Source organism: Oncorhynchus gorbuscha, linkage group LG06 (assembly GCF_021184085.1).
Source record: "Oncorhynchus gorbuscha isolate QuinsamMale2020 ecotype Even-year linkage group LG06, OgorEven_v1.0, whole genome shotgun sequence".
Lineage (NCBI taxonomy): Eukaryota > Metazoa > Chordata > Actinopteri > Salmoniformes > Salmonidae > Oncorhynchus > Oncorhynchus gorbuscha.
Window position 1 is genome coordinate 22,474,708 of NC_060178.1, and position 26,499 is coordinate 22,501,206.

The 26,499-nt window shown below is 44.8% G+C and overlaps 1 protein-coding gene across 2 annotated transcripts in view; it reads right to left on the reverse strand.

Annotated features, from left to right (window-relative positions):
* LOC124037693 (AP-3 complex subunit delta-1-like) overlaps positions 1 to 26,499 on the reverse strand; it is a 45,166-nt gene that overhangs the window by 6,095 nt on the left and 12,572 nt on the right. The window contains exons 12-24 of one of the 2 annotated variants that reach the window (XM_046352661.1): positions 20,783 to 20,928; positions 18,990 to 19,138; positions 18,476 to 18,706; positions 18,088 to 18,322; positions 17,851 to 17,996; positions 8,911 to 9,064; positions 8,647 to 8,718; positions 7,951 to 8,026; positions 4,933 to 5,126; positions 4,255 to 4,328; positions 2,335 to 2,485; positions 2,094 to 2,231; positions 1,613 to 1,666 (exon numbers count right to left, since the gene is read on the reverse strand). In XM_046352661.1, the coding sequence (XP_046208617.1) occupies positions 1,613 to 1,666; positions 2,094 to 2,231; positions 2,335 to 2,485; positions 4,255 to 4,328; positions 4,933 to 5,126; positions 7,951 to 8,026; positions 8,647 to 8,718; positions 8,911 to 9,064; positions 17,851 to 17,996; positions 18,088 to 18,322; positions 18,476 to 18,706; positions 18,990 to 19,138; positions 20,783 to 20,928 (1,820 nt within the window). The remainder of the gene's footprint in view (positions 1 to 1,612; positions 1,667 to 2,093; positions 2,232 to 2,334; positions 2,486 to 4,254; positions 4,329 to 4,932; positions 5,127 to 7,950; positions 8,027 to 8,646; positions 8,719 to 8,910; positions 9,065 to 17,850; positions 17,997 to 18,087; positions 18,323 to 18,475; positions 18,707 to 18,989; positions 19,139 to 20,782; positions 20,929 to 26,499) is intronic. The other variant, XM_046352662.1, reaches the window with a different exon arrangement.

Genomic DNA, 26,499 nt, shown 5'->3' on the forward strand with positions numbered 1-26,499 from the left:
CACAGCCCTCAAAATGAGTATGGACAACACGCTGTCATTTATTGATCATTGTCGTGGAAGATTCAGAATTTGTTGGTAACATATGTAAGATGTTTAATATTCATCAAATTTGTAAGTTACTTCTCATCAGAATGGTATTTTGTATAATACTGTGGCGAGGTTGCAGTTATCTGTTCTATGTCAAAACTAAGTTGCATGGGCCACAGAGAGGGGAGAGGTCAAAGTGTCATCATGTGTAAACATATCTTTTACTCCCTACCCTTTTCTAGTGGGGAAAGAAGGGTGGCAGTGTCTGGAATCATTCTATGCTCCCTCTAATGTTGCTTTTATCTTAACCTATAGCCTCACTCTCCTCTCTGTGAGTTTGTCCAGGAGGTTGTATTTTGAGTTGGTTGTATCTAAATGACAATTTGATATATGCCTGTTGATATGGAGGATTTGGTTTATGGTTCTGGGGTTTGGGAAAGGAGACAAAGCTGAATGATGAATTATGTCTATGCTGTCTGACTATGTGTGTCTTTGCTATTAAAGGAACTCAGTTGCATTGTAAGGGGGCTCTCAGAGAATTCACTGAGAGACACTGAATTTATCTGAGAGTCACAGGATTGTGATAGAGCTCATATAATTAAAGATGGACTTTTATAACTAACTCTGACGTGTGTGTGTGGTTTGCTCCCATGATTTGGTAAATAGAGGAAATTTCCACGACATCATATATAAGTACAGGTAGTAGTAGTTTGGGTTAGTCATAATTTGTGTGTTGTTTTGAAGTTGTCAAATCCTGACATTGTTCCAATGGACCCATTGTCGATAGCATCCCTTCACATCTGTACTTAAATGGAACAATAATAGACTCAAAATACAGAAACATGTTCTGACAGGATGTGTGAACTGTGAAGTCACATTTGGGTGACTGCTAGACGTAGCTTATTTCCTGAGGGCAGACAGTTGGTGTGGTGTAAACACAAAATCAACACGCAGAGCCCCTGAACAATGTATATCTAATGATCAGATTCTGCTTGAAACAGTCCCATACAGTAGTTCAGAACAGAGGGCAGAGAGTGTGGGGTCACAGAGCTAAACTTTATGAACTAGCCTGGCTTTAAACTGAATACTGTACTGTTGTCATTAGTCTTCCACCTGGTCTAACAGCTGCTCTGCAGTTACCCACGCACAGTCACAAGCACTCAGTATGTAGTAAAAAACACTGCCTATATGTAGTCCTACTACACATGAAGAGCTGTGCTACTGTTGCATTGGTTTGATAGGAACAACAAGAACCGTCAGCATGATTCCAGACACTGAGGCCCCTGCACTTGACAACAACTGTGACCCCAACACTGACAAGAAACAGACACATCGAGCAAAACCAAAACAGAGAACCAACACTAAGAAACACGACAACCCCAGAATGAGTAGGGTTACGTGACCTCAGAAAGAGAGGCAGTAATGCAAGGGTGCAAGAGAAAAGTGGATGGAAGGAAGGAAAGAACCACACATGGCGAAGAGGATCAGACAAGAGCAGAGGATAGATGAAGAGGTACTGTTAGAACACAAATAAATGACAACAAGGACAAGGAGTGACTAAAAGAGAGAGAGAGGGGAACTCAACCTGAGGGTCAGAGGGCACTGGAGTATTTGAGAGCCAGAAATCCAGATCTGAAGCCTACAACAGTGAGGGAGGGAGAGGGAGCAAGAGCGAGGGGGGATAGAGAGGTTAACATTTTAGCACTACCTCTTCATGAAAATGGATACAGAGATTACACTGTTATTTTCATGAATAAATCAAGTATTTCAAGATATCGACTAGACATACTGCAATCTTAAATACTGATTGATACTTGATTTAATCTTTATTGCTGATAGGATGGTGAGGGGGCTTGAAAGAAGCAATGACAATGATTGATAAATGAAAATGACCAAAGAAATGTGTTTGCTTGACAGATTATTTTATATAAATTTAATTAAATCAAATTCTTAGTTTAGTTAAATTATTTAGTGTCAGCCTTAATTCTTCAATATCCTACACAGAACAACATTGTGCAAATCTTGTCCCCGTAAAAAAGGTAGTCCCTCCCTTTGTGATGTCATACCTCTGGTGTGGAGGCAGGAGGCTGGGCTGCCACATCGTTGGTCACTTTTGATTGGACAGGCTCCTCTGACCCAGCCTCCATAAGATCCTCCCCTTCCTCTTGCTTGTGTTTCTTCTTCTTCTTCTTCTCTTTACCCTTCTACAATGACAAAAAAAACACTCCTTAAGACAATAAGGTCACAAAAAACAGAAACATCAAAGTTATGAAAAATATTCCAAGGATATAAAGAATAGGGCCTCACCTTACTCTCCTTGTCCTTCTTTTCCTTCCTGCTCTTCTTCTTGGGCTCTGAAGTGACCTCCAACCCCTCCGCGTCCTCTATCGGGCTCTTGAGGACCTCATCGGGACGGTGTGTCCTAACTGGCAGCTTCTTCTCGCTGTCTGCCAGGGGCCTAAGAGCACAGAGAGGAGACACATAAAACCACAGCCCTGAGTGTACATGGTGATTCTGGTCACACTACAGCCATCGGCTATGTCTCAATAGTCTTAACTAGCCTCCTTTCCTCCATGACCACTGATCTGGGAGGAAAAGACAGGGTAAAAGCAGCATGGTGAAAACCTATCCAGTCGATTCATTTACCAATGCCAGTGAAGGAAAGGAGATTAGGAAAGGAAGCTAGTTGTGACAAGCCCATCCACTCAGGTGCATGACATTTCAAACGCAAACTTGCTCAGCACAAACCTTCATAGCCATTCCTCAGGCAGAGCTGGGAAGTCAGGAGGGAGACCACCATTAACAGGTTTATCCAAGATCAGAACTGGATTGAGGCCTCTGTTGGTAACTGCAGTAACTGAGTATGTTTACATGCACAGTAATAATTCGATATTAAACTGATTATGGCAGCAGGCAGATTATGCAATAGTCATGTAAACACTACTCTGCTTATCTTAAATCAGCGAACAGTCAAAATCAAAGTAAGTATATGCCGATTAAAACACCTGGTTTTCTGAGCAATCTTTCAAATTATTAGGACATTTAAACACCTTAAATCGGCGTTCTGGCAGTGTATTTGATCTGCATGTGCTAGCAGCAACCGAGCGAGCCTCCCGCTTTAGCGAGAGTGAAGTGAGTTCGGAACAACTGAATGGATGTGTCTTTGAAGTAGTTTACACATTCAAACTTTATATGTCCTCAGAATAGTCACTGGGCTAGAATGTTTATTTTGATAGGGGTATTTCTGCATTGATCAGAGTGACATCAGGTAGATGGATTTCAGATGTGTCCATGTAAACAGGATTATGTGACATTTCTCTTCTTGCAAAGCATGTAAACGTTTTATCTCAAACCATTATATTAATCTGACTATACACAACAATTGTATTGTTACCATACTCAGTAATTAACGATTAACATTATGTTGAAGAAGATCCATGGATTGGGTGAGGATTTGATTTGGGGATTTGACTAGTAAAAACAACAGTAGTTATCCATGATTAGTAATGGTGATTGAGTCATGACTTGAGAAAATCAGCAGTTCCACTGAGAAATCTATAAGCTCTCATCTTATCACATCAATCTGTTCATGTTAGTGAGAAGTGAGAGAGCTTTTCTTCAGCTCCAGCCACAAAGCGGGCACATTAACAGAGTTTTGTATGGAGGGAATGCTGATATTCTGAAGTGAGCTTGTAGAAGGTTTCAAATGGAGGAGGGGTGAACAGGAAGAGAGAGTGTTGTTGAAAACAAGGATCAAACTTCAAACTGTAAAAGTCACATCATGCCCAAACACAGAGAGACAGAGAGAGACACAGCGAGAGAGACAGCGAGAGAGACAGAAAGAGACAGAGAGAGAGAGAGGAAGCAGATCAGTCAGTCTTGAGTCCAGGCCCAGACGGGGCTTCTCCTGAGGCTGGGAATGTACTCACCTGTGAGATGCCACCAGCAAACTGCACAGTCAGGAGAACAGATGTGTGTGTGTGTGTGTGTGTGTATGCATAAGAGAGACCGAGGGAAAAAAACATAGAGCAGAGCACAGCGAGAGGGAGTGTGTGAGGATGAAGAGGACCAGGCCAGCACCAGCCTCTCATCAGTGGAGCCAGGAAGAGATTATACACCCCCACAGAGTAGACAATAACACAGCCAGGTTATATATCCTATTCTTTCATACTAATCCATTAGTGGACATCTGTAATACAGCGAGAGGTCAGTGATGAGTTAACTCACTTGTCCAGGTCGATGTTCAAAGCTTTGTGGGGGTCGTTGGGATCTTTGTCATCATCATCACTGGGCAAGGCATTCTGAGACAGGAAGAGAATGGAGTGACAGAGCAAAACAACATCCTTGCATATGCATAAAAAATATATGCCATTTAGCAGACGCTTTTATCCAAAGCGACTTACAGTCATGTGTGCATACATTCTACGTATGGGTGGTCCCGGGATCGAACCCACTTATCGAAGGTATGCCACGTCTATTATCTGCAACACTCTGAACCACCTATGAAAGTGCCTGGCCTCTCTGCCTGGCCTACTGTACACCACTGGCATCTCTGCCTGGCCTACTGTACAACACTGGCATCTCTGCCTGGCATCTCTGCCTGGCCTACTGTACAACACTGGCATCTCTGCCTGGCCTAATGGCATCTCTGCCTGGCCTAATGTACCTCTGCCTGGCCTAATGTACCTCTGCCTGGCTAATGTACCTCTGCCTGGCCTAATGTACCTCTGCCTGGCCTAATGTACCTCTGCCTGGCCTAATGTACCTCTGCCTGGCCTAATGTACCTCTGCCTGGCCTAATGTACCTCTGCCTGGCCTAATGTACCTCTGCCTGGCCTAATGTACCTCTGCCTGGCCTAATGTACCTCTGCCTGGCCTAATGTACCTCTGCCTGGCCTAATGTACCTCTGGCATTTCTTCAGTGACGATGTCCACCATGTGTGCAGGGGTGATGTCCTCCTCACTCTCTGGGCCCGAGTCCCCCCTCCTCTGCCGGCCCTTCTCCCTCCTCTTCTTCTTGTCCTTCTTCTTCCTGTCTGCCTTGTTTTTCTCCCGACGCTCCTCTTCCAGCTTCACATATTGGTCTGACATTGGCATCCCTAAACCCAACGGGAGGGAAAAAGGAAGAGAAAGAAAGAGGAAGTGGGGTCAAGTTATTAGAAAGAAAGAGGCGAGACAGAAATTGCAAGGCAGAGTTCATCTCAGCCTATGCCTCCCTCCAGTCCCTCGACTTCTTGGCACTGACGGAAACATGGATCACCACAGACAACACTGCTACTCCTACTGCTCTCTCTTCGTCCGCCCACGTGTTCTCGCACACCCCGAGAGCGTCTGGTCAGCGGGGTGGTGGCACCGGGATCCTCATCTCTCCCAAGTGGTCATTCTCTCTTTCTCCCCTTACCCATCTGTCTATCGCCTCCTTTGAATTCCATGCTGTCACAGTTACTAGCCCTTTCAAGCTTAACATCCTTATCATTTATCGCCCTCCAGGTTCCCTCGGAGAGTTCATCAATGAGCTTGATGCCTTGATAAGCTCCTTTCCTGAGGACGGCTCACCTCTCACAGTTCTGGGCGACTTTAACCTCCCCACGTCTACCTTTGACTCTTTCCTCTCTGCCTCCTTCTTTCCACTCCTCTCCTCTTTTGACCTCACCCTCTCACCTTCCCCCCCTACTCACAAGGCAGGCAATACGCTCGACCTCATCTTTACTAGATGCTGTTCTTCCACTAACCTCATTGCAACTCCCCTCCAAGTCTCCGACCACTGCCTTGTATCCTTTTCCCTCTCGCTCTCATTCAACTCCTCCCACACTGCCCCTACTCGGATGGTATCGCGCCGTCCCAACCTTCGCTCTCTCTCCCCCGCTACTCTCTCCTCTTCCATCCTATCATCTCTTCCCTCCGCTCAAACCTTCTCCCACCTATCTCCTGATTCTGCCTCCTCAACCCTCCTCTCCTCCCTCTCTGCATCCCTTGACTCTCTATGTCCCCTATCCTCCAGGCCGGCTCGGTCCTCCCCTCCCGCTCCGTGGCTCGATGACTCATTGCGAGCTCACAGAACAGGGCTCCGGGCAGCCGAGCGGAAATGGAGGAAAACTCACCTCCCTGCGGACCTGGCATCCTTTCACTCCCTCCTCTCTACATTTTCCTCCTCTGTCTCTGCTGCTAAAGCCACTTTCTACCACGCTAAATTCCAAGCATCTGCCTCTAACCCTAGGAAGCTCTTTGCCACCTTCTCCTCCCTCCTGAATCCTCCGCCCCCCCCCCCCTCCTCTCTGCAGATGACTTCGTCAACCATTTTGAAAAGAAGGTCGACGACATCCGATCCTCGTTTGCTAAGTCAAACGACACCGCTGGTTCTGCTCACACTGCCCTACCCTGTGCTCTGACCTCTTTCTCCCCTCTCTCTCCAGATGAAATCTCGCGTCTGAGACTGCTCTCCTCTGTATCACGGAGGCGCTCCGCACTGCTAAAGCTAACTCTCTCTCCTCTGCTCTCATCCTTCTAGATCTATCGGCTGCCTTCGATACTGTGAACCATCAGATCCTCCTCTCCACCCTCTCCGAGTTGGGCATCTCCGGCGCGGCCCACGCTTGGATTGCGTCCTACCTGACAGGTCGCTCCTACCAGGTGGCGTGGCGAGAATCTGTCTCCTCACCACGCGCTCTCACCACTGGTGTCCCCCAGGGCTCTGTTCTTGGCCCTCTCCTATTCTCGCTATACACCAAGTCACTTGGCTCTGTCATAACCTCACATGGTCTCTCTTATCATTGCTATGCAGACGACACACAATTAATCTTCTCCTTTCCCCCTTCTGATGACCAGGTGGCGAATCGCATCTCTGCATGTCTGGCAGACATATCAGTGTGGATGACGGATCACCACCTCAAGCTGAACCTCGGCAAGACGGAGCTGCTCTTCCTCCCGGGGAAGGACTGCCCGTTCCATGATCTCGCCATCACGGTTGACAACTCCATTGTGTCCTCCTCCCAGAGCGCCAAGAACCTTGGCGTGATCCTGGACAACACCCTGTCGTTCTCAACTAACATCAAGGCGGTGGCCCGTTCCTGTAGGTTCATGCTCTACAACATCCGCAGAGTACGACCCTGCCTCACACAGGAAGCGGCACAGGTCCTAATCCAGGCACTTGTCATCTCCCGTCTGGATTACTGCAACTCGCTGTTGGCTGGGCTCCCTGCCTGTGCCATTAAACCCCTTCAACTCATCCAGAACGCCGCAGCCCGTCTGGTGTTCAACCTTCCCAAGTTCTCTCACGTCACCCCGCTCCTCCGTTCTCTCCACTGGCTTCCAGTTGAAGCTCGCATCCGCTACAAGACCATGGTGCTTGCCTACGGAGCTGTGAGGGGAACGGCACCTCAGTACCTCCAGGCTCTGATCAGGCCCTACACCCAAACAAGGGCACTGCGTTCATCCACCTCTGGCCTGCTCGCCTCCCTACCACTGAGGAAGTACAGCTCCCGCTCAGCCCAGTCAAAACTGTTCGCTGCCCTGGCCCCCCAATGGTGGAACAAACTCCCTCACGACGCCAGGACAGCGGAGTCAATCACCACCTTCCGGAGACACCTGAAACCCCACCTCTTTAAGGAATACCTAGGATAGGTTAAGTAATCCCTCTCACCCCACCCCCCCTAAGTTTTAGATGCTCTATTGTTAAGTGACTGTCCCACTGGATGTCATAAGGTGAATGCACCAATTTGTAAGTCGCTCTGGATAAGAGCGTCTGCTAAATGACTTAAATGTAATGTAAATGTAGAAAGAGGTACAGAAGAGGGGTTTAGTTATGACAGAGGCGAAGAGAGAAAGAGGGATAAGGGTTAGGTTTGGAGTCCTGTGTGCAGAGCCACTGACTGATACACTATGTTGAAATCAATTGGTTATTAAGTAGTGGCCAGAGTAACTGACCTGGGACTTTGAGAGGCACACTGAGGTCAATCTGCACCACTGGAATGTGCTCCACACCAACAGCCTCCTGGTATACCTGCGCACACACAATAACATAGGGATGTCAATGGGCTTCTAGTCAATTTAATTATTTAGATTCTAAGACGTTGGGGGATGGGGGTGCTAAGCGGACATATGGAATTATTTTAAGATGGTCATACTATGGATAACTTAGCTATTTGAGTTAGAATTTTAGGACCCCTTTAGGTGTACATGTGTGTATATATACACACAAAACATTTTTTTTAAATAAAATATTGATTTTGGCCAGTACTACTAAAGCCCATAGAATAACACATTCACAAACGGCAGAGGGTGTGTGTGTTAACCCACCGTCATTGAAAATAAGAATGTGTTCTTAACTGACTTGCCGAGTTAAATAATGATTAAATAAAAAGGTGGCTACTTTGAAGAATAACAAAAACACTTTTTTGTTAAGTACATGATTCCATGTGTGTTATTTAATAGTTTTGACATCTTCACTATTGTACAATGTAGGAAATAGCATAAATAAAAACCATGAAATGAGTAGGTGTATCAACTCTTGACTGGTACTGTATATTTAAGTGGTTTGAAATGTGTAATGAATTACATTTCTGTAAGAGTCAGGTTAACACATAAGACGAGCTGCCGATTGGGTGATGATGCAGTGCGTACCTTCTGAGAGGACGGGGAGGCCTTGATGTAGAAGGGGTTGTTGGCCTGCTCTGCCTTCCTTACTTCTCTCCTCTGTTGGGAGGGAGAAACAGTATCAAGTCAGTCATATGAAAATGCTGTGGTGTTTACCGGTGTACCTCTTCAGTGTCTGACTGTTATAGTATCACCAAAGTTTTAACAACAGATCAACTGTTGAAAGAATTGAGGAGCTCATATCTCAACGTATACACAGCACGGATTATTGGCTTGTAAATTCCATCTTACCTTAGCCAGTTCCTTCTCGTCCACTTCAGTGTAGCGTGGCTTGGTGTGTCTGGACTCCTCCTTGGCAAACACAGCCTTGCCCTTGGTCTTCCTACCCTCATCCTCAGACTCACTCCCAGACGGAGGTTCATTGATCCACGCATCCAGGTCCAGACTGGAGACAAAACAAAGACAATAAATTGTCTGTCTGTTTATAAAATTGTACCGAATCATCCAATTTTTTTTATATGGTATGTCTTTACTCGAATAAAAAGCTACTTTACATTAAGCTACTTTGCATTACCTAAAATTGTCCAACAGGCTGCATAAAGTACACTGAACAAAAATGTAAAATGCAATATACAACAATTTCAAACAGTTCATACCGTGCATTTGGAAAGTATTCAGACCCCTTGAGTTTTTCCACATTGTTACGTTGAATACATTTTTCCCCCTCATCATTCTACACGCAATATCCCATAATGATTATAAAAACAAAATAAAAATCTAAAACAGAAATACCTTATTTACATAAGTACAGTTGAAGTCAGAAGTTTACATAAACTAGTTTTAATGACTCTAACATAAGTGTTTCAACCACTCAACAAATTTCTTGTTAACAAACGATAGTTTTGGCAAGTAGGTTAGGATATCTACTTTGTGCATGCACAAGTAATTTTTCCAACAATTGTTTAGACAGATTATTTCACTGTATCACAATTCCAGTGGATCAGAAGTTTACATACAGTCATGGCCAAAAGTTGAGAATGACACAAATATTAATTTTCACAAAGTCTGCTGCCTCAGTTTGTATGATGGCAATTTGCATATACTCCAGAATGTTATGAAGAGTGATAGATGAATTGCAATTAATTGCAAAATCCCTCTTTGCCCTGCAAATGAACTGAATCGCCCAAAAACATTTCCACTGCATTTCAGCCCTGCCACAAAAGGACCAGCTGACATGTCAGTGATTCTCTCGTTAACACAGGTGTGAGTGTTGACGAGGACAAGGCTGGAGATCACTCTCATGCTGATTGAATTCGAATAACAGACTGGAAGCTTCAAAAGGAGGGTGGTGCTTAGAATCATTGTTCTTCCTCTGGTTACCTGCAAGGAAACACGTGCCGTCATCATTGCTTTGCACAAAAAGGGCTTCACAGGCAAGGACATTGCTGCCAGTAAGATTGCACCTGAATCAACCATTTATCAGATCATCAAGAACTTCAAGGAGAGTTGTTCAAATTTTGTGAACAAGGCTTCAGGGTGCTCAAGAAAGTCCAGCAAGCGCCAGGTCCATCTTCTAAAGTTGATTCAGCTGCAGGATCGGTGGCACCACCAGGCCTACCTTCAAACACAGTGGGTCTTTGCTTGACATCATGGGAAAATCAAAAGAAACAGGTACAAAAGTTTCTATATCCACAGTAAAACGAGTCCTATATCGACATAACCTGAAAGGCTGCTCAGCAAGGAAGAAGCCACTGCTCCAAAACCGCCATAAAATAGCCAGACTACGGTTTGCAACTGCACAAGGGGACAAAGATCATACTTTTTGGAGAAATGTCCTCTGGTCTGATGAAACAAAAATAGAACTGTTTAGCCATAGTGACCAATGTTATGTTTGGAGGAAAAAGGGGAAGGCTTGCAAGCCGAAGAGCACCTTCCCAACCGTGAAGCACGGGGGTGGCAGCATCATGTTGTGGGGGTGCTTTGCTGCATGAGGGACTGGTGCACTTCACAAAATGGATGGAATCATGAGGGAGGACAATTATATGGATATATTGAAGCAACATCAAGACATCAGTCAGGAAGTTCAAGCTTGCTCGCAAATGGGTCTTCCAAATGGACAATGACCCCAAGCATACTTCCAAAGTTGTGGAAAAAAATAGCTTAAGGACAACAAAGTCCAGGTATTGAGTGACGATCACAAAGCTCTGACTTCAATTCTATAGAAGATTTGTGGGCAGAACTGAAAAGGCGTGTGCGAGCAAGGAGGCCAACAAACCTGACTCAGTTACACCAGTTCTGTCAGGAGGAAGGGGCCAAAATTCACCCAAATTATTGTGGGAAGCTTGTGGAAGGCTACCCAAAACATTTGACCAAAGTTAAACAATTTAAAGGCAATGCTACCAAATACTAATTGTATGTCAATTTTATGTAAGTGTATGTAAACCTCTGACCCACTGGGAATGTGATGAAAGAAATAAAAGCTAAAATATTATCATTCTGACATGTCACATTCTTAAAATAAGGTGGTGATCCTAACTGACCTAAGACAGGGGAGTTTTACTAGGATTAAATGTCCGGAATTGTAAAAAAAAAACTGAGTTTAAATGTATTTGGCTAAGGTGTATGCAAACTTCCGATTTCAACTGTAAGACCCTTTGCTACGAGACTCAAAATTGAGCTCCGGTGTATCCTGTTTCAAGTGATAATCCTTGAGATGTTTCTACAACTTGATTGGAGTCCACCTATGGTAAATTCAATTGATTGGATATGGTTTGGAAAGGCACACACCTGTCTATATAAAAAGGTCCCACATTTGACAGTGCATGTCAGAGCAAAAACCATGTCATGAGGTCGAAGGAATTGTCCGTAGAGCTCCGAGACAGGATTGTATTGAGGCACAGATCTGGGAAAGGGTACCAAAATGTATGCAGCATTGAAGGTCCCCAAGAACACAGCGGCCTCCATCAGTCTTAAATGGAAGAAATTTGGAACCACAAAGACTCTTCCTAGAGCTGGCCGCCTGGCCAAACTGAACAATCAGGGGAGAAGGGCTATGATCAGAGAGGTGACCAAGAACCTGATGGTCACTCTGACAGAGTTCCTCTGTGATGGGAGAACCTTCCAGAAAGACAACCATCTCTGCAGCACTTCACCAATCAGGCAGGCCTTTATGTTAGAATGGTCAGTAAAAAGGCACATGACATCCTGCTTGGAGATTGCCAAAAGGCACCTACAGGACTCTCAGATCATGAGAAGCAAGATTCTCTGGTCTGATGAAACCAAGATTGAACTCTTTGGTCTGAATGCCAAGTCTGGAGGATAGCTGGCAACATCCCTACGGTGAAGTATGGTGGTGGCAACCAGGGTTGCAAAGGGTCGGAAACTTTTCTGGAAATTTTCCATGGGTAGCTAAGCCCGGGAATTTGGGAAATTTTGCTTAAAATCTTTTTTTGTGGGAGACACAAAGCAATTCTAGCTCTTGTGGCATATTGTGGTTAAACAATCTCCAACTCAATGGAACTGCAACCCTCTGCATGCAGAGTGCATTCTTCCATTACATGTGCAGTACACTCTTCCATCACATGTACAGCTGATTCAAGATCTTGCACACTAATGAGATGCTATTGAGCCCACACTACTACACTGTCTGAGCCAAGGACTACATGCTTTCTGGTAAGTTTTGATTACAATACTGGGTGGGGTGAATATATTTTATATGACATGCATGATTTTTTTGTTAACTAGTAAATAATAGCCTACAACAAAGTGTGTTTAAATCATTTCTAACTTGTTAACAATTTCAGGTGTTAATTCACCTGTTTCCATACATGTTTCATTTTAAAACGTTTATCTTACAAAGGAGTTGTTTAATCTAACTGCCTAACTATATCTGTACATCAAATCAAATGTATTTATATAGCCCTTCGTACATCAGCTGATATCTCAAAGTGCTGTACAGAAACCCAGCCAAAAACCCCAATTGTGTATTGTCTCTTTTTTACTCTTCTTTTTCTACTCTTTACAGGAGACATTTTCTACTCTTTTTCTACTCTTTGTGTGGAGACATTTCACTGCAGCTAATGTGAAAGGAAAAGCTGTGTGCATTTGCAAATACTGTGCAAAATTATATGTAACAAATGCAACAAAGATGCAGAATCATCTGGCCAAGTGCATAAAGTTCCTTCAGCGCTCACAACAAGCAACCTCTGACAAAAGTCCATCTACTTCTATTCGAGGTGAAAATTATGAATCAGAAACCTTATCGATAGCAAAAGCTTATAGTTCTGCTGGAATATTTTTTTGACTCAATGAAGTCAGAAATGCTGATAATGATTTGCTCGAGCTGTGTATGCAACTGGTTCACCTCTGATGGTCACAGGCAATGTGTATTGGAAGACATTTCTGTATGTTTCTTCCCCCAGCATACACCCCTCCAACCAGACATGGTTTATCTACTAATTTGCTGTATGCAGAGTTCAAGAGTTCAAGTGAAGGTCAAGCAAATTATAGAGAAAACCAACTATATTGCAATCATTTCTGATGGGTGGTCGAATGTTTGTGGGCAAGGAATAATTAACTACATCCTCTCCACCCCTCAACCAGTATTCTACAAGAGCAGACACAAGGGACAACAGACACACCAGTCTCTACATTGCAGATGAGCTGAAGGCAGTAGTCAATGACCTTCGACCACAGAAGGTATTTGCACTGGTGACAAACTATGCTGCGAACATGAAGGCTGCTTGGGCTAAAGTGGAGGAGTCCTACCCTCACATAACACCCATTGGCTTTGCTGCTCATGCATTGAATCTGCTCCTCAAGGACATCATGGCACTGAAGACAATGCATACCCTCTACAAGAGAGCCAAGGAAATGGTTAGGTATGTGAAGGGTCATCAAGTTATTGCAGCAATCTACCTAACTAAGCAAAGTGATAAGAATAAGAGCACCACATTGAAGCTGCCCAGCAACACCCATTGGGGTGGTGTTGTCATCATGTTTGACAGTCTCCTGGAGGAGAAGGAGTCTCTCCAAGAAATGGCCATATCACAGTCTGCCAATACGGACAGCCCCATCAAGAGGATCCTCCTGGAGGATGTATTTTGGGAGAGGGTGGTAAGCAGCCTGAAACTCCTGAAACCTATAGCAGTTGCCATTGCACGGATTGAGGGAGACAATGCCATCCTGTCTGATGTTCACACTCGGCTTGCAGATGTAAGAGAATAAATCTGTACTGCCCTGCCCACTTCACTGTTGCTCCAAGCAGAGGCAACTGCAGTTCTGAAATACATCAAAAAGCATGAAGATTTCTGCCTGAAGCCCATACACGCCGCAGCGTACATGTTGGACCCCAAGTATGCTTGCAAGAGCATCCTGTGGTGCAGAGATCAACAAGGCCTATGGTGTCATCACTACCGTGTCCCGCCACCTTGGCCTGGATGAGGGCAAGATTCTTGACAGTCTGGCAAAGTACACTTCCAAGCAAGGGCTTTGGGATGGATATGCAATATGGCAGTCGTGCCAACATATATCTCATCAGCCACCTGGTGGAAGGGACTTTGTGGATCTGAAGCTCTTTCCCCTGTTGCCTCCATCATCCTCCAAATCCCAACAACATCAGACGCCTCAGAGCGCAACTAGTCCTTGTTTGGGAACACACACACCAAAGCACGCAACAGGCTTGAAAAATAGGTGGCCATCCGGGCAAATTTGAGGTTTTATGAGTTTGTTCAGGATGGCTCGTTGTCAAGGTTGGAAGGTGAAGATGAGGCCTCAGTCTGATGTTCAAGAGGTGGACATTGAGGAGGTCCAGGGAGAAGACATGGAAGCCTGAGAGGAAGACAACCAAAGATTTTGTTTCTAGACTATCATTTTACAGATGCATGTTGAAAACGTTTGTGGGAGATGCTATGGATCATTCAGTATTCCCTTTCTTTTGTTGTTCAGTGAAATCATCTCATTTAATTAAAGTTCAATTCGTGACTAAATTGTTTAAAATATATTTCTATTGGAAGGATTTAATCATTTGCAATTATGTGTACTTATGATGAGGTAAAAGGTTTATGTTTCTGTCTCCATAAGATATGGTAAATATATCCAATGCCAAAAACATCTACATTTAAATGGTATGAATATTAATTTGCATACATTTCCCCTAATTCATATATATTCCCATTAACTTCCACAGAAAGTTTCCACCTCTGAATATTCCGCAAAATGTGCAACCCTAGTGGAAGCATCATGCTGTGGGATGTTTTTCAGCGGCAGGGACTGGGAAACTAGTCAGGATTGAGGGAAAGATGAACAGAGCAAAGTAGAAAGAGATGTTTGATTTAAACCTGCTCCAGAGTGCACAGGACTTGGGTTCACCTTCCAACAGAACAACGACCCTAAGCACACAGCCCGATCCCATCTGGACGAAAATAATGCCTATCTAAGAATGCTGTTCATTGACTACAGCTCAGCATTCAACACCATAGTACCCTCCAAGCCCGTCATCAAGCTGGAGGCCCTGGGTCTCAACCCCACCCTGTGCAAACGTGTCCTGGACTTTCTGACGGGCCGCCCCCAGGTGGTGAAGGTAGGAAACAACTCCATTTCGCTGACCCTCAACACTGGGGCCGCACAAGGGTGCGTGCTCAGCCCTCTCCTATACTCCCTGTTCATCCACGACAGCGTGGCCATGCACGCCTCCAACTCACTCATCAACTTTGCAGATGACACAACAGTAGTGGGCTTGATAACCAACAACGACGAGACAGCATACAGGTTGAATAGGCGCAACAGCGCCTATTCAACCTCAGGAGGCTGGAGAAATCTGGCTTGTCAGCCAAAGCTCGGATGAACTTTTACAGATGCACAATTGAAAGCATCCTGTCAGGCTGTATCACTGCCTGGTACGGCAATTGCACCGCCCTCAACCGCAAGGCTCTCCAGAGGGTGGTGCGATCTGAACAACACATCACCGGGGCCAAACTACCTTCCCTCCAGGACACGTACAGCACCCGATGTCACAGGAAGGCCAAAAAGATCATCTAGGACAACAACCGCCTGAGCCATTGCCCGTCCACCCCGCTATCATCCAGAAGGCAAGGTCAGTACAGGTTCATCAAAGCTGGGACCAAGAGACTGAAAAACAGCACCTCAAGGCCATCAGACTGCTAATCAGCAATTACTAACTCAGAGGCTGCTGCCTACATTGAGACCCAATCATTGGGCCCTTTATAAATGGATCACTTGTCACTTTAAACAATGTTTACATATGTTACATTACTCATATGACATGTATATACTGTATTTTATACCATCTATTGCACCTTGCCTACGCAGCTCTGCCATCGCTCATCCATATACTTAAATGTACATATTCTCATTCACCCCTTTAGATGTGTGTATTAGGTAGTTGTTGGGGAATTGTTAGATATTACTGCACTGTCGGAACTAGAAGCACAAGCATTGCTACACTCGCATTAACATCTGCTAACAATGTGTATGTGACCCCCAAAAAATAGATTTGAAGACCATGCAGGAGTGGCTTCAGGACAAGACTGAATGTCCTTGAGTGGCCCAGCCTGAGTCCAGACTTGAACCCGATCGAACATCTCTGGAGAGACCTGAAAATAGCTGTGCAGTGACGCTCCCCATCCAACCTGACAGAGCTTGAGAGCATCTGCAGAGAAGAATGAGAGAAACTCCCCAAATACAGGTGTGCCAAGCTTGTAGCGTAATACCCAAGATAACTCAAGGCTATAATCTCTGCCAAAGATGCGTCAACAAAGTACTGAGTAAAGTTTCTGAATACTTATTTAAACGTGTTCTCAGTTTCTTATTTTGAATACATTTGCAAAAATGTCTGAAAACCTGTTTTTGCTTTGTCCTTATGGGGTATTGTGTGTAGATTGAGGAGGGCAAAAAATGATTTCATCCATTTTAGAATAAGCCTGTAACATAACAAAAGTGGGAAAAGGTCAACAGGTCTGAAAACTTTCTGAATGTACTGTATAAAGGAAGTCAGTCAATTTAAATAAATTCATTAGGTCCTTATCTATGAAAACCTTAAAAAAAGGTAAGAGTGTGGATCAGAAAACCAGTCAGTATCTTGTGTGATCACCATTTGCCTCATGCAGTGCGACACATTTCCTTCCCATAGAGTTGATCAGACTGTTGATTGTGGCCTACTGGAATGTTGTCCCACTCATCTTCAATGGCTGTGTGAAGTTGCTGGATATTGGCGGGAACGGGAACACGCTGTCGTACATGTCGATCCAGAGCATCCCAAACATGCTCAATAAGTGACATGTCTGTTGAGTATGGAAGAACTGGGACGTTTTCAGCTTCCAGGAATTATGTACAGATCCTTGAGTCATGGGGGCGTGCATTATCATGCTGAAAATGAGGTGATGGAGGTGGATGAATGGCACGACAATGAGCCTCATGATCTAGTCACAGTATCTCTGTGCATATAAATAGCCATCGACACAATGCAATTGTGTTTGGTGTCTGTAGCTTATGGCTGCCCATACCATAACCCCACCGCCACCATGGGGCACTCTGTTCACAGCGTTGACATCAGCAAACCGCTCGCCCACATGACGCCATACTGTCATCTGCCCGGTACAGTTGAAACCGGGACAAATCAGTGAGGTGCACACTTCTCCAGCATATCCGTGGCCATTGAAGGTGAGCATTTGCCCACTGAAGTCGGTTATGATGCCAAACCGCAGTCAGGTCAAGACCCTGGTGAGGACGACAAGCATGCAGATGAGCTTCACTGAGACGGTTTGACAGTTTGTGCAGAAATTCTTTGGTTGTTCAAACACAGTTTTATCAGCTGTCCAAGAAATAAAAATAATTTAAAAAGTCCAGGGGGGCTGGTCTCAGATGATCCCACAGGTGAAGAAGCCGGATGTGGAGGTCCTGGGCTGGCATGGTCACACGTGGTATAAGGATGTGAGGCCGGTTGGATGTACTGCCTGTATTCTCTAAAACGACATTGGAGGCGGCTTATGGTAGAAGATGAACATTAAATTATCTGGCAACAGCTCTGGTGGACATTCATGCAGTCAGCATTCCAATTGCATGCTCCCTCAAAACTTGAGACATCTGTGGCATTGTGTGACAAAACTGTTGTGTTCAGATTTTTGTTCCGTGTAGTACTATAAAGTATATTTCTGATGTTGTGTATTACTATAAGCTTAATTGTGAGTAGGGGAGAGCGGCAGGCAGACTGACCCTTCAGGAACAGGCACTTTCTTCTGTGCCTTGGGGGCCACAGGGTTGAGCTCTCCAGCAAACAGAGCTGTCACCTCCTCAGCCACCTCCACGTCCTTCTGCTGCAGCTTCTGGATGTACTTCACCAGTTGCAGGATGCAGGAGGCCTGGGGAGGGGAGCACAGAGAGAGAAGTGTACTGGAAAAGGTATTCTCCTTTCAAACGGCCAATAGCCCCGAGGTTAACCATGTGACTCACCCTCTCCTGCACCTCCAGGTTGTCACTCTGGACAAACACAGGCAGCCTGTCAATGAGCAGCTGGCTGGTCTCCTGGGCCACCTTGCTGTCCGCTGGCGCCCCCTCCTGGCCGCACAGCACCGTAGAAAACAGCTTGGCAGCGTTCTGCACGTACACGGCCTGGATGTGGCCCGGCAGGGTGGCCACCTTGGGACGCAGCATGGCCTCCAGAGTCGCCATGGGGTCCTCCAGGTGTCTGGGGAAGATAGGAGGATGGCACAGGATGAGCCAATGATACAGGGCTGAACTGGCATGATTTTAGCTAGTTTGACTTAGTGGAAAACATTCTTGCTAAAAACCGTATGTGTCTGCATGTGTTCTTGTAGAGGAGGATTGGATGAATACATACTCTGAGAACTCTCCACAGATCCAGGCGGCGGCGTAGAGCACCTCACAGATGCCGCTGTGCTGTGTGTTGCCGGTCAGCAGGTGGGCATTGTCCAGCAGAGTAGCCATCTGGGCCACGGCGAAGGCTCGGATGGCTTTCACCCGGATGGCAACGTCCAGCATCTGGGAGGCGATGAGGTGACCGTGCCGTGTGCCCTCTAGACGAGTCAGCTCCACCAGGATACTGATGTACCTGAGAGACGGAAACAGAGACAGGCGGTCAGACTGATGTACCTGAGAGACAGGTGAGAAAGTCAGTGGAAGGTAGGCCCCTAAATGGCAGGTAAACCCCCAAAAAGAAGATAAGTAGTGGGCCAGTACGATGCAAATACTTTTGTGAATTATTTACAGCAAGACACATTACTGCAATGCGTTTTGACCCGTGAGCCTTTCAACTCTATTTGAGAGACACAGAGACTATGAATCTAAAAGAATCAGAGACAAATATATTTGCCCTGCCAGTAAGTTGTGCTGACCATTCAAAGTTGGTGATGTACTGGTAGTTGCTCTGGCTGCAGATGTCAATGATCTTGGTGAGCAGCTCATCTCTGTAAGTGGTTCCCTCGGCTTTGTCCACGTGCAGCATCAGCTTCTTCACTATCTCCATCAGGTTCTTCTTGGACACCTGGGAACACACCAATGAGTAGTCAATGAGAAACAAAGCAATGGGGACATCAGAAACTGTACTGTGATCAGGGAGGCATTAGGCTATACACATACAGTACCAGTCAAAGGTTTGGACACACCTACTCATTCGAGAGTTTTGCTTTCTTTGTACTATTTTCTACATTGTATAATAATAGTGAAGACATCAAAACTATGAAATAACACATTTGGAATCATGTCGTAACCAAAACGTTAAATATTTTCAAAATATATATTTCAAAGTAGCAAACCCTTTACCTTGATGACAGCTTTGCACACTCTTGGCATTCTTTCAAACTGGAATACTTCTCCAACAGTCTTGAAGGAGATCCCACATATGCTGAGCACTTGTTGAATGCTTTTCCTTCACTTTGCGGTCCAACTCATCCCAAACCATCTCAAATTGGGTTGAGGTCAGGTGATTGTGGACGTCAGGTCATCTGATGCAGCACTCCATCACTCTACTTCTTGATCAAATAGCCCTTACAAAGCCTGAAGGTGTGTTTTGGGTCATTGTCCTGTTGAAAAACAAATGATACCATCCCATCTGGTTTAGGCTTAGTGGGACTGCTGGTAGCCATGCGGGTTAAGTGTGCCTTGAATTCTAAATAAAATCACTGACAGTGTCACCAGCAAAGCACCATCGCCCTCACATTCTCCTCCATGCTTCAAGGTGGGGACCACACATGCGGAGATCATCCATTCAGCTACTCTGCGTCTCATGAAGACACGGCGGTTGGAACAAAAAATGTGGACTCATCAGACCAAAGAACAGATTTCAACCGGTCTAATGCCCATTGCTCGTGTTTCTTGGCCCAAGCAAGTCTCTTCTTATTATTGGCATTCTTTAGTGGTTTCTTTGCAGCAATCAACCCTGAAAGCCTGATTCACAGTCTCCTCTGAAAAGTTGATGTGTCTGATACTTGAACTCTGTGAAGCATTTATTTGGGTAGCAGAGGTAACTTGATCATAGCACTTGATGGTTTTTGCGACAGCACTTGAAGAAACTTTCACTAACCCTAACCCTACTTGAAATGTTCCATATTGACAGACCGTCATGTCTTAAAGTAATGATGGACTGTCGTTTCTCTTTGCTTATTTTAGCTGTTCTTGCCATCATATGGACTTGGTTTTTTACTAAATAGGGCTATCTTCTGTATACCACCCCTACCCTGTCACAACACAACTGATTGGCTCAAACGCACTAAGATGGAAAGAAATTCCACAAATTAACTTAACAAGGCACACCTGTTAATTGAAATGCATTCCAGGTGACTACCTCATGAAGCTGGTTGAGAGAATGCCAAGTGGGCAAAGCTGTGGTCAAGGCAAAGGGTGGCTACTTTGAAGAATCTCAAATATATTTGAATATATTAAACACTTTTTTGGTTACTACATCATTCCATGTGTTATTTCATAGTTTTGATCTCTTCATTATTAGTAAAAATAAAGAAAAACCCTGGAATGAGTAGGAATGTCCAAACATTTTACTGGTACTGTAGATATCAATGAAATTCGTTTTTTGAGCTTAGGGCATTTCCCCATGAGTAGATATAGGTGGTGAAGACATTGGGGTAGGGTCAATGTGTATTCAATGACCGTGTGTTATGACAGTGACAAGCACCATGCCGTAGAGCAGGTCTAGAGCCCTCAGGCGGATGGACTCGTCCTTGTCATCCAGACATTGGAGGATGAGGTCCTTGTGGGACTGAACAGACTTGGGATGAGTCTTCAGTATCTTGGACATGGCCAGCAGGCCCAGGTACTTCACTACGAACAGAGACAACACACTCAGTGGCCTGGACACTATATACAGGGCCTTCTATTCTACTTCCACATGCACTAGAGTAGCGTTTCTGCACTATGGAGACTGGTCCACGAGCAATACATCATGCCTTTATTCTCTGTAGTATACATTACCTTATGGCTATAGTCTGCCTCCCAGTACTCAGGGCCCTAGACTTTTTACACATGGTTAAATTACAGCCTTATTCTAAAATGTATTAAATAAATGCTCAATCTACACACGACACCCCATAATGACAATGCAAAACCAAGGTTTTATAAACATTTATGCAAAATATATATATATATATATATATATATATATATATATATATATATATATATATATATATATATATATATATATTATATATATATATATATATTCAGACCCTTTGCTATGAGACTCGACATTGAGCTCAGGTGCATCCTGTTTCCATTGATCATCCTTGAGATGTTTCTACAACTTGATTGGAGTCCACCTGTGTTAAATTCAATTGATCAGACATGATTTGGAAAGGCACACACTTGCCTATATAAAAAGGTCCCACAGTTGACAGTGCATGTCAGAGCAAAAACCAAGCCAGGAGGTCAAAGGAATTGTCCGTAGAGCTCTGAGACAGAATTGTGTCAGCCACAGATCTGTGGAAGGGTACCAAAAAATGTCTGCAGCATTGATGGTCCGGTCCCCAAGAACACAGTGGCCTCCATCAGTCTGAAATGGAAGAAATTTGGAACCACAAAGACTCTTCCTAGAGTTGGCCGTCTGGCCAAACTGAACAATCGGGGGAGAATGGCCTTGGTCGCTAACAGAGCTAGAGCTCCTATGGAGATGAAAGAACCTTCCAGAAGGACAACCATCTCGGCAGCACTCCACCAATCAGGTCTTTATGGTAGTGGCCAGACGGAAGCCACTCCTCTGTAAAAGGCACAACAGCCTGCTTGGAGTTCGTCAAAAGGCACAGAAAGACTCTCAGATCATGAGAAACAAGATTCTCTGGTCTAATGAAACCAAGATTGAACTCTTTGGCCTGAATGCCAAGCATCACGTCTGTAGGAAACCGGGCACCATCCCTACTGTGAAGCATGGTGGTGGCAGCATCATGCTGTGGGGATGTTTTTAAGCGGCAGGGACTTGGAGACTAGTCAGGATAGAGGGAAAGATGATGAAAACCTGCTCAGGACCTCAGACTGGGGCGATTGGTTCACCTTCCAACAGGACAATGATCTTAAGCACACAGCCAAGACAACTCAGGAGTGGTTTCGGGATAGGTCTTTGAATGCCCTTGAGTGGCCCAGCCATAGCGCACACTTGAACCTGATTGAACATCTCTGGAGAGACCTGAAAATAGCTATGAAGTGACGCTCCCCATCCAACCTGACAGAGCTTGAGAAGCTCTGCAGAGAAGAATGGTAGAAACTCCCCAAATACAGGTGCGCCAAGCTTGTAGCGTCATACCCAAGAAGACTCAAGGATGTAATGGCTGCCAAAGGTGCTTCAACAAAGTACTGAATAAAGGGTCTGAATACTTATGTAAATGTATAGCCCCCCCCCCCCCCAAGAAAATGTTTAAGCCCGTTTTTGCTTTGTCATTATGGGGTATTATGTGTAGATTGGGGGGAGAGGGGGGGAACTATTTAATCCATTTTAGATTAAGGCTGTAATGTAACAGTGTGTGGAAAAAGTCAAGGGGTCTGAATACTTTCCAAATGCAGTCTGTCTCCACTAGCCGCTCTCATCCACTGAAACCTCACGGATTACATTACAGACTCATTACTGTAGGCCCGTGTCACTATCCTGAATGCCTGTTTTATAGAATTACACTGAGAATCAGATTTTTCACTTTGAAGGCAGTAAACAACTTCTCTGATATGCCACATAGGCAACGGCCTCGATATTATTCCAAAATATTTATTCTGTCAAAATTGACTAAAGTGTAAATAGGATACATGTCATAGTCACTCTCATCCAAAACAGAGATTTACGAGATAATTACGAAAGAAATGGTACGTCACGGAATTAATGGGACCATACGTTTTCCTTGGGTTTATTTCAATCCTGCCCACAGCACCCAAGTAATCCTCAATTCAAAGTGCAGCTGCACGCATCCCGATCATAATACCAATGGTCAATCTGGTTTGACATTCGATATCCCTATGTGGCTAGTTAGGGACCATAAGTAAATTACACAATGTACAGTATATGGGACAATATTTAACATTTCTGTAGCTGCAAATTTCAATGACTTAACCTCAAACTACAAATTGTAGAAATTCAAATATTAAATGCTTTCAATATTTCTAAGACAACAAAGATGTGCAACATGAAAATATTGTCCCATAGATTGAGTAATTTATTGACAGTCCCCAACTAGCCCCAGCGATAAGCTATCCAAAGTCAGATCAACTTTGCCACAGTCGCACAACGGCCAGCTGAAGCTAATTGGCGAAAGACGTTGACTAGCTTGCTAACTAGTCTAGCCTACTTCCAAACACAAGACCTGAAAGTAGCTTAGACTTTAAGTCTAGGCTACTTCCTTCTAGATTACTGTTTCAAGTGACTAGCTGGGTACTGTTTTGGCAGAGTGAAAGTACAAACGTTTCCCAAGTTCAAACACACAGTACACTGACATCAAAGCACGCCTCCCAAGACCCAGATCTTGTTCTCAGTCACATTTTCTAATGAGGACAATTGAAACAGAGGCTAAATTAGGAAGTTCAGCCCCACAAAATATATACCAAACATAAAACATTGATTTCAACATTTAACAAACCGTAGAACTCTATGCACAAGGACTACTTTTAACAATCACACCGAACATTTTACAAAAACACATTTATAGGAAGAACTGTACAGATACAAGTTTGGTAACAGAATAAAACAGAGGAAAAGCGCGAACCACTGCTTTTAATCAGGGCAAGGTGTCTGGCAACATGACTGAATACAAACAGTGCAGCTATTCCCTCCGTAAGGCTATCAAACAAGCTAAGCGTCAGTACAGAGACAAAGTGGAATCTCAATTCAATGGCTCAGACACAAGAGGCATGTGGCAGGGTCTACAGTCAATCACGGACTACAAGATGAAATCCAGCCCAGTCACGGACCAGGATGTCTTGCTCCCAGGCAGACTAAATAACTTTTTTGCCCGCTTTGAGGACAATACAGTGCCACTGACACGGCCTGCAACGGAAACATGCAGTCTCTCCTTCACTGCAGCCGAGGTGAGTAAGACATTTAAACGTGTTAACCCTCGCAGGGCTGCAGGCCCAGACGGCATCCCCAGCCGCGCCCTCCGAGCATGCGCAGACCAGCTGGCCGGTGTGTTTACGGACATATTCAATCAATCCCTATACCAGTCTGCTGTTCCCACATGCTTCAAGAGGGCCACCATTGTTCCTGTTCCCAAGAAAGCTAAGGTAACTGAGCTAAACGACTACCGTCCCGTAGCACTCACTTCCGTCATCATGAAGTGCTTTGAGAGACTAGTCAAGGACCATATCACCTCCACCCTACCTGACACCCTAGACCCACTCCAATTTGCTTACCGCCCAAATAGGTCCACAGACGATGCAATCTCAACCACACTGCACACTGCCCTAACCCACCTGGACAAGAGGAATACCTATGTGAGAATGCTGTTCATCGACTACAGCTCGGCATTCAACACCATAGTACCCTCCAAGCTCGTCATCAAGCTCGAGACCCTGGGTCTCGACCCCGCCCTGTGCAACTGGGTACTGGACTTCCTGACGGGCCGCCCCCAGGTGGTGAGGGTAGGCAACAACATCTCCTCCCCGCTGATCCTCAACACGGGGGCCCCACAGGGGTGCGTTCTGAGCCCTCTCCTGTACTCCCTGTTCACCCACGACTGCGTGGCCACGCACGCCTCCAACTCAATCATCAAGTTTGCGGACGACACAACAGTGGTAGGCTTGATTACCAACAACGACGAGACGGCCTACAGGGAGGAGGTGAGGGCCCTTGGAGTGTGGTGTCAGGAAAATAACCTCACACTCAACGTCAACAAAACTAAGGAGATGATTGTGGACTTCAGGAAACAGCAGAGGGAACACCCCCTATCCACATCGATGGAACAGTAGTGGAGAGGGTAGCTAGTTTTAAGTTCCTCGGCATACACATCACAGACAAACTGAATTGGTCCACTCACACTGACAGCGTCGTGAAGAAGGCGCAGCAGCGCCTATTCAACCTCAGGAGGCTGAAGAAATTCGGCTTGTCACCAAAAGCACTCACAAACTTCTACAGATGCACAATCGAGAGCATCCTGGCGGGCTGTATCACCGCCTGGTACGGCAACTGCTCCGCCCTCAACCGTAAGGCTCTCCAGAGGGTAGTGAGGACTGCACAACGCATCACCGGGGGCAAACTACCTGCCCTCCAGGACACCTACACCACCCGTTGTTACAGGAAGGCCATAAAGATCATCAAGGACATCAACCACCCGAACCACTGCCTGTTCACCCCGCTATCATCCAGAAGGCGAGGTCAGTACAGGTGCATCAAAGCTGGGACCGAGAGACTGAAAAACAGCTTCTATCTCAAGGCCATCAGACTGTTAAATAGCCACCACTAACATTGAGTGGCTGCTGCCAACACACTGTCATTGACACTGACCCAACTCCAGCCATTTTAATAATGGGAATTGATGGGAAATGATGTAAATATATCACTAGCCACTTTAAACAATGCTACCTTATATAATGTTACTTACCCTACATTATTCATCTCATATGCATATGTATATACTGTACTCTACATCATCGACTGCATCCTTATGTAACACATGTATCACTAGCCACTTTAACTATGCCACTTTGTTTACTTTGTCTACACACTCATCTCATATGTATATACTGTACTCGATACCATCTACTGTATGCTGCTCTGTACCATCACTCATTCATATATCCTTATGTACATGTTCCTTATCCCCTTACACTGTGTATAAGACAGTAGTTTTGGAATTGTTAGTTAGATTACTTGTTGGTTATCACTGCATTGTCGGAACTAGAAGCACAAGCATTTCGCTACACTCGCATTAACATCTGCTAACCATGTGTATGTGACAAATAAAATTTGATTTGATTTTGATTTGATTTGAATGGTTTGCCGTAATTCTGTTACCAGTGTACATTTTTCAAAGTAGTCAGTGCATAGAGTTGTACAGTTTATTAAACTTTGAAATCAATGTTTTGTTTGGCATACATTCTAAAGTGAAAAATCCGAGTCTCCACATAATTCTGTTAGCATGGAATAGCCCATACATAACATAGTGACTAACCTGATATTTTCACATCTATTAGATTTTCTCTACAAAACATGACATTAAGAACACAAAGAAAATACAAACAAACAGAACGATGGCGACATTCACACGAGACCACATACACACATGGAAGTTTTGTTTTTTTGCCACCAACTTGAGTCATGGGTAGATGTAGCTACAGTGGATTAATCTGATAACAGACACCACTTTTTTTTGCGGAATCAGGCAATATATAACATCCACTAAATAGATTCTTATCGGAGCGGTT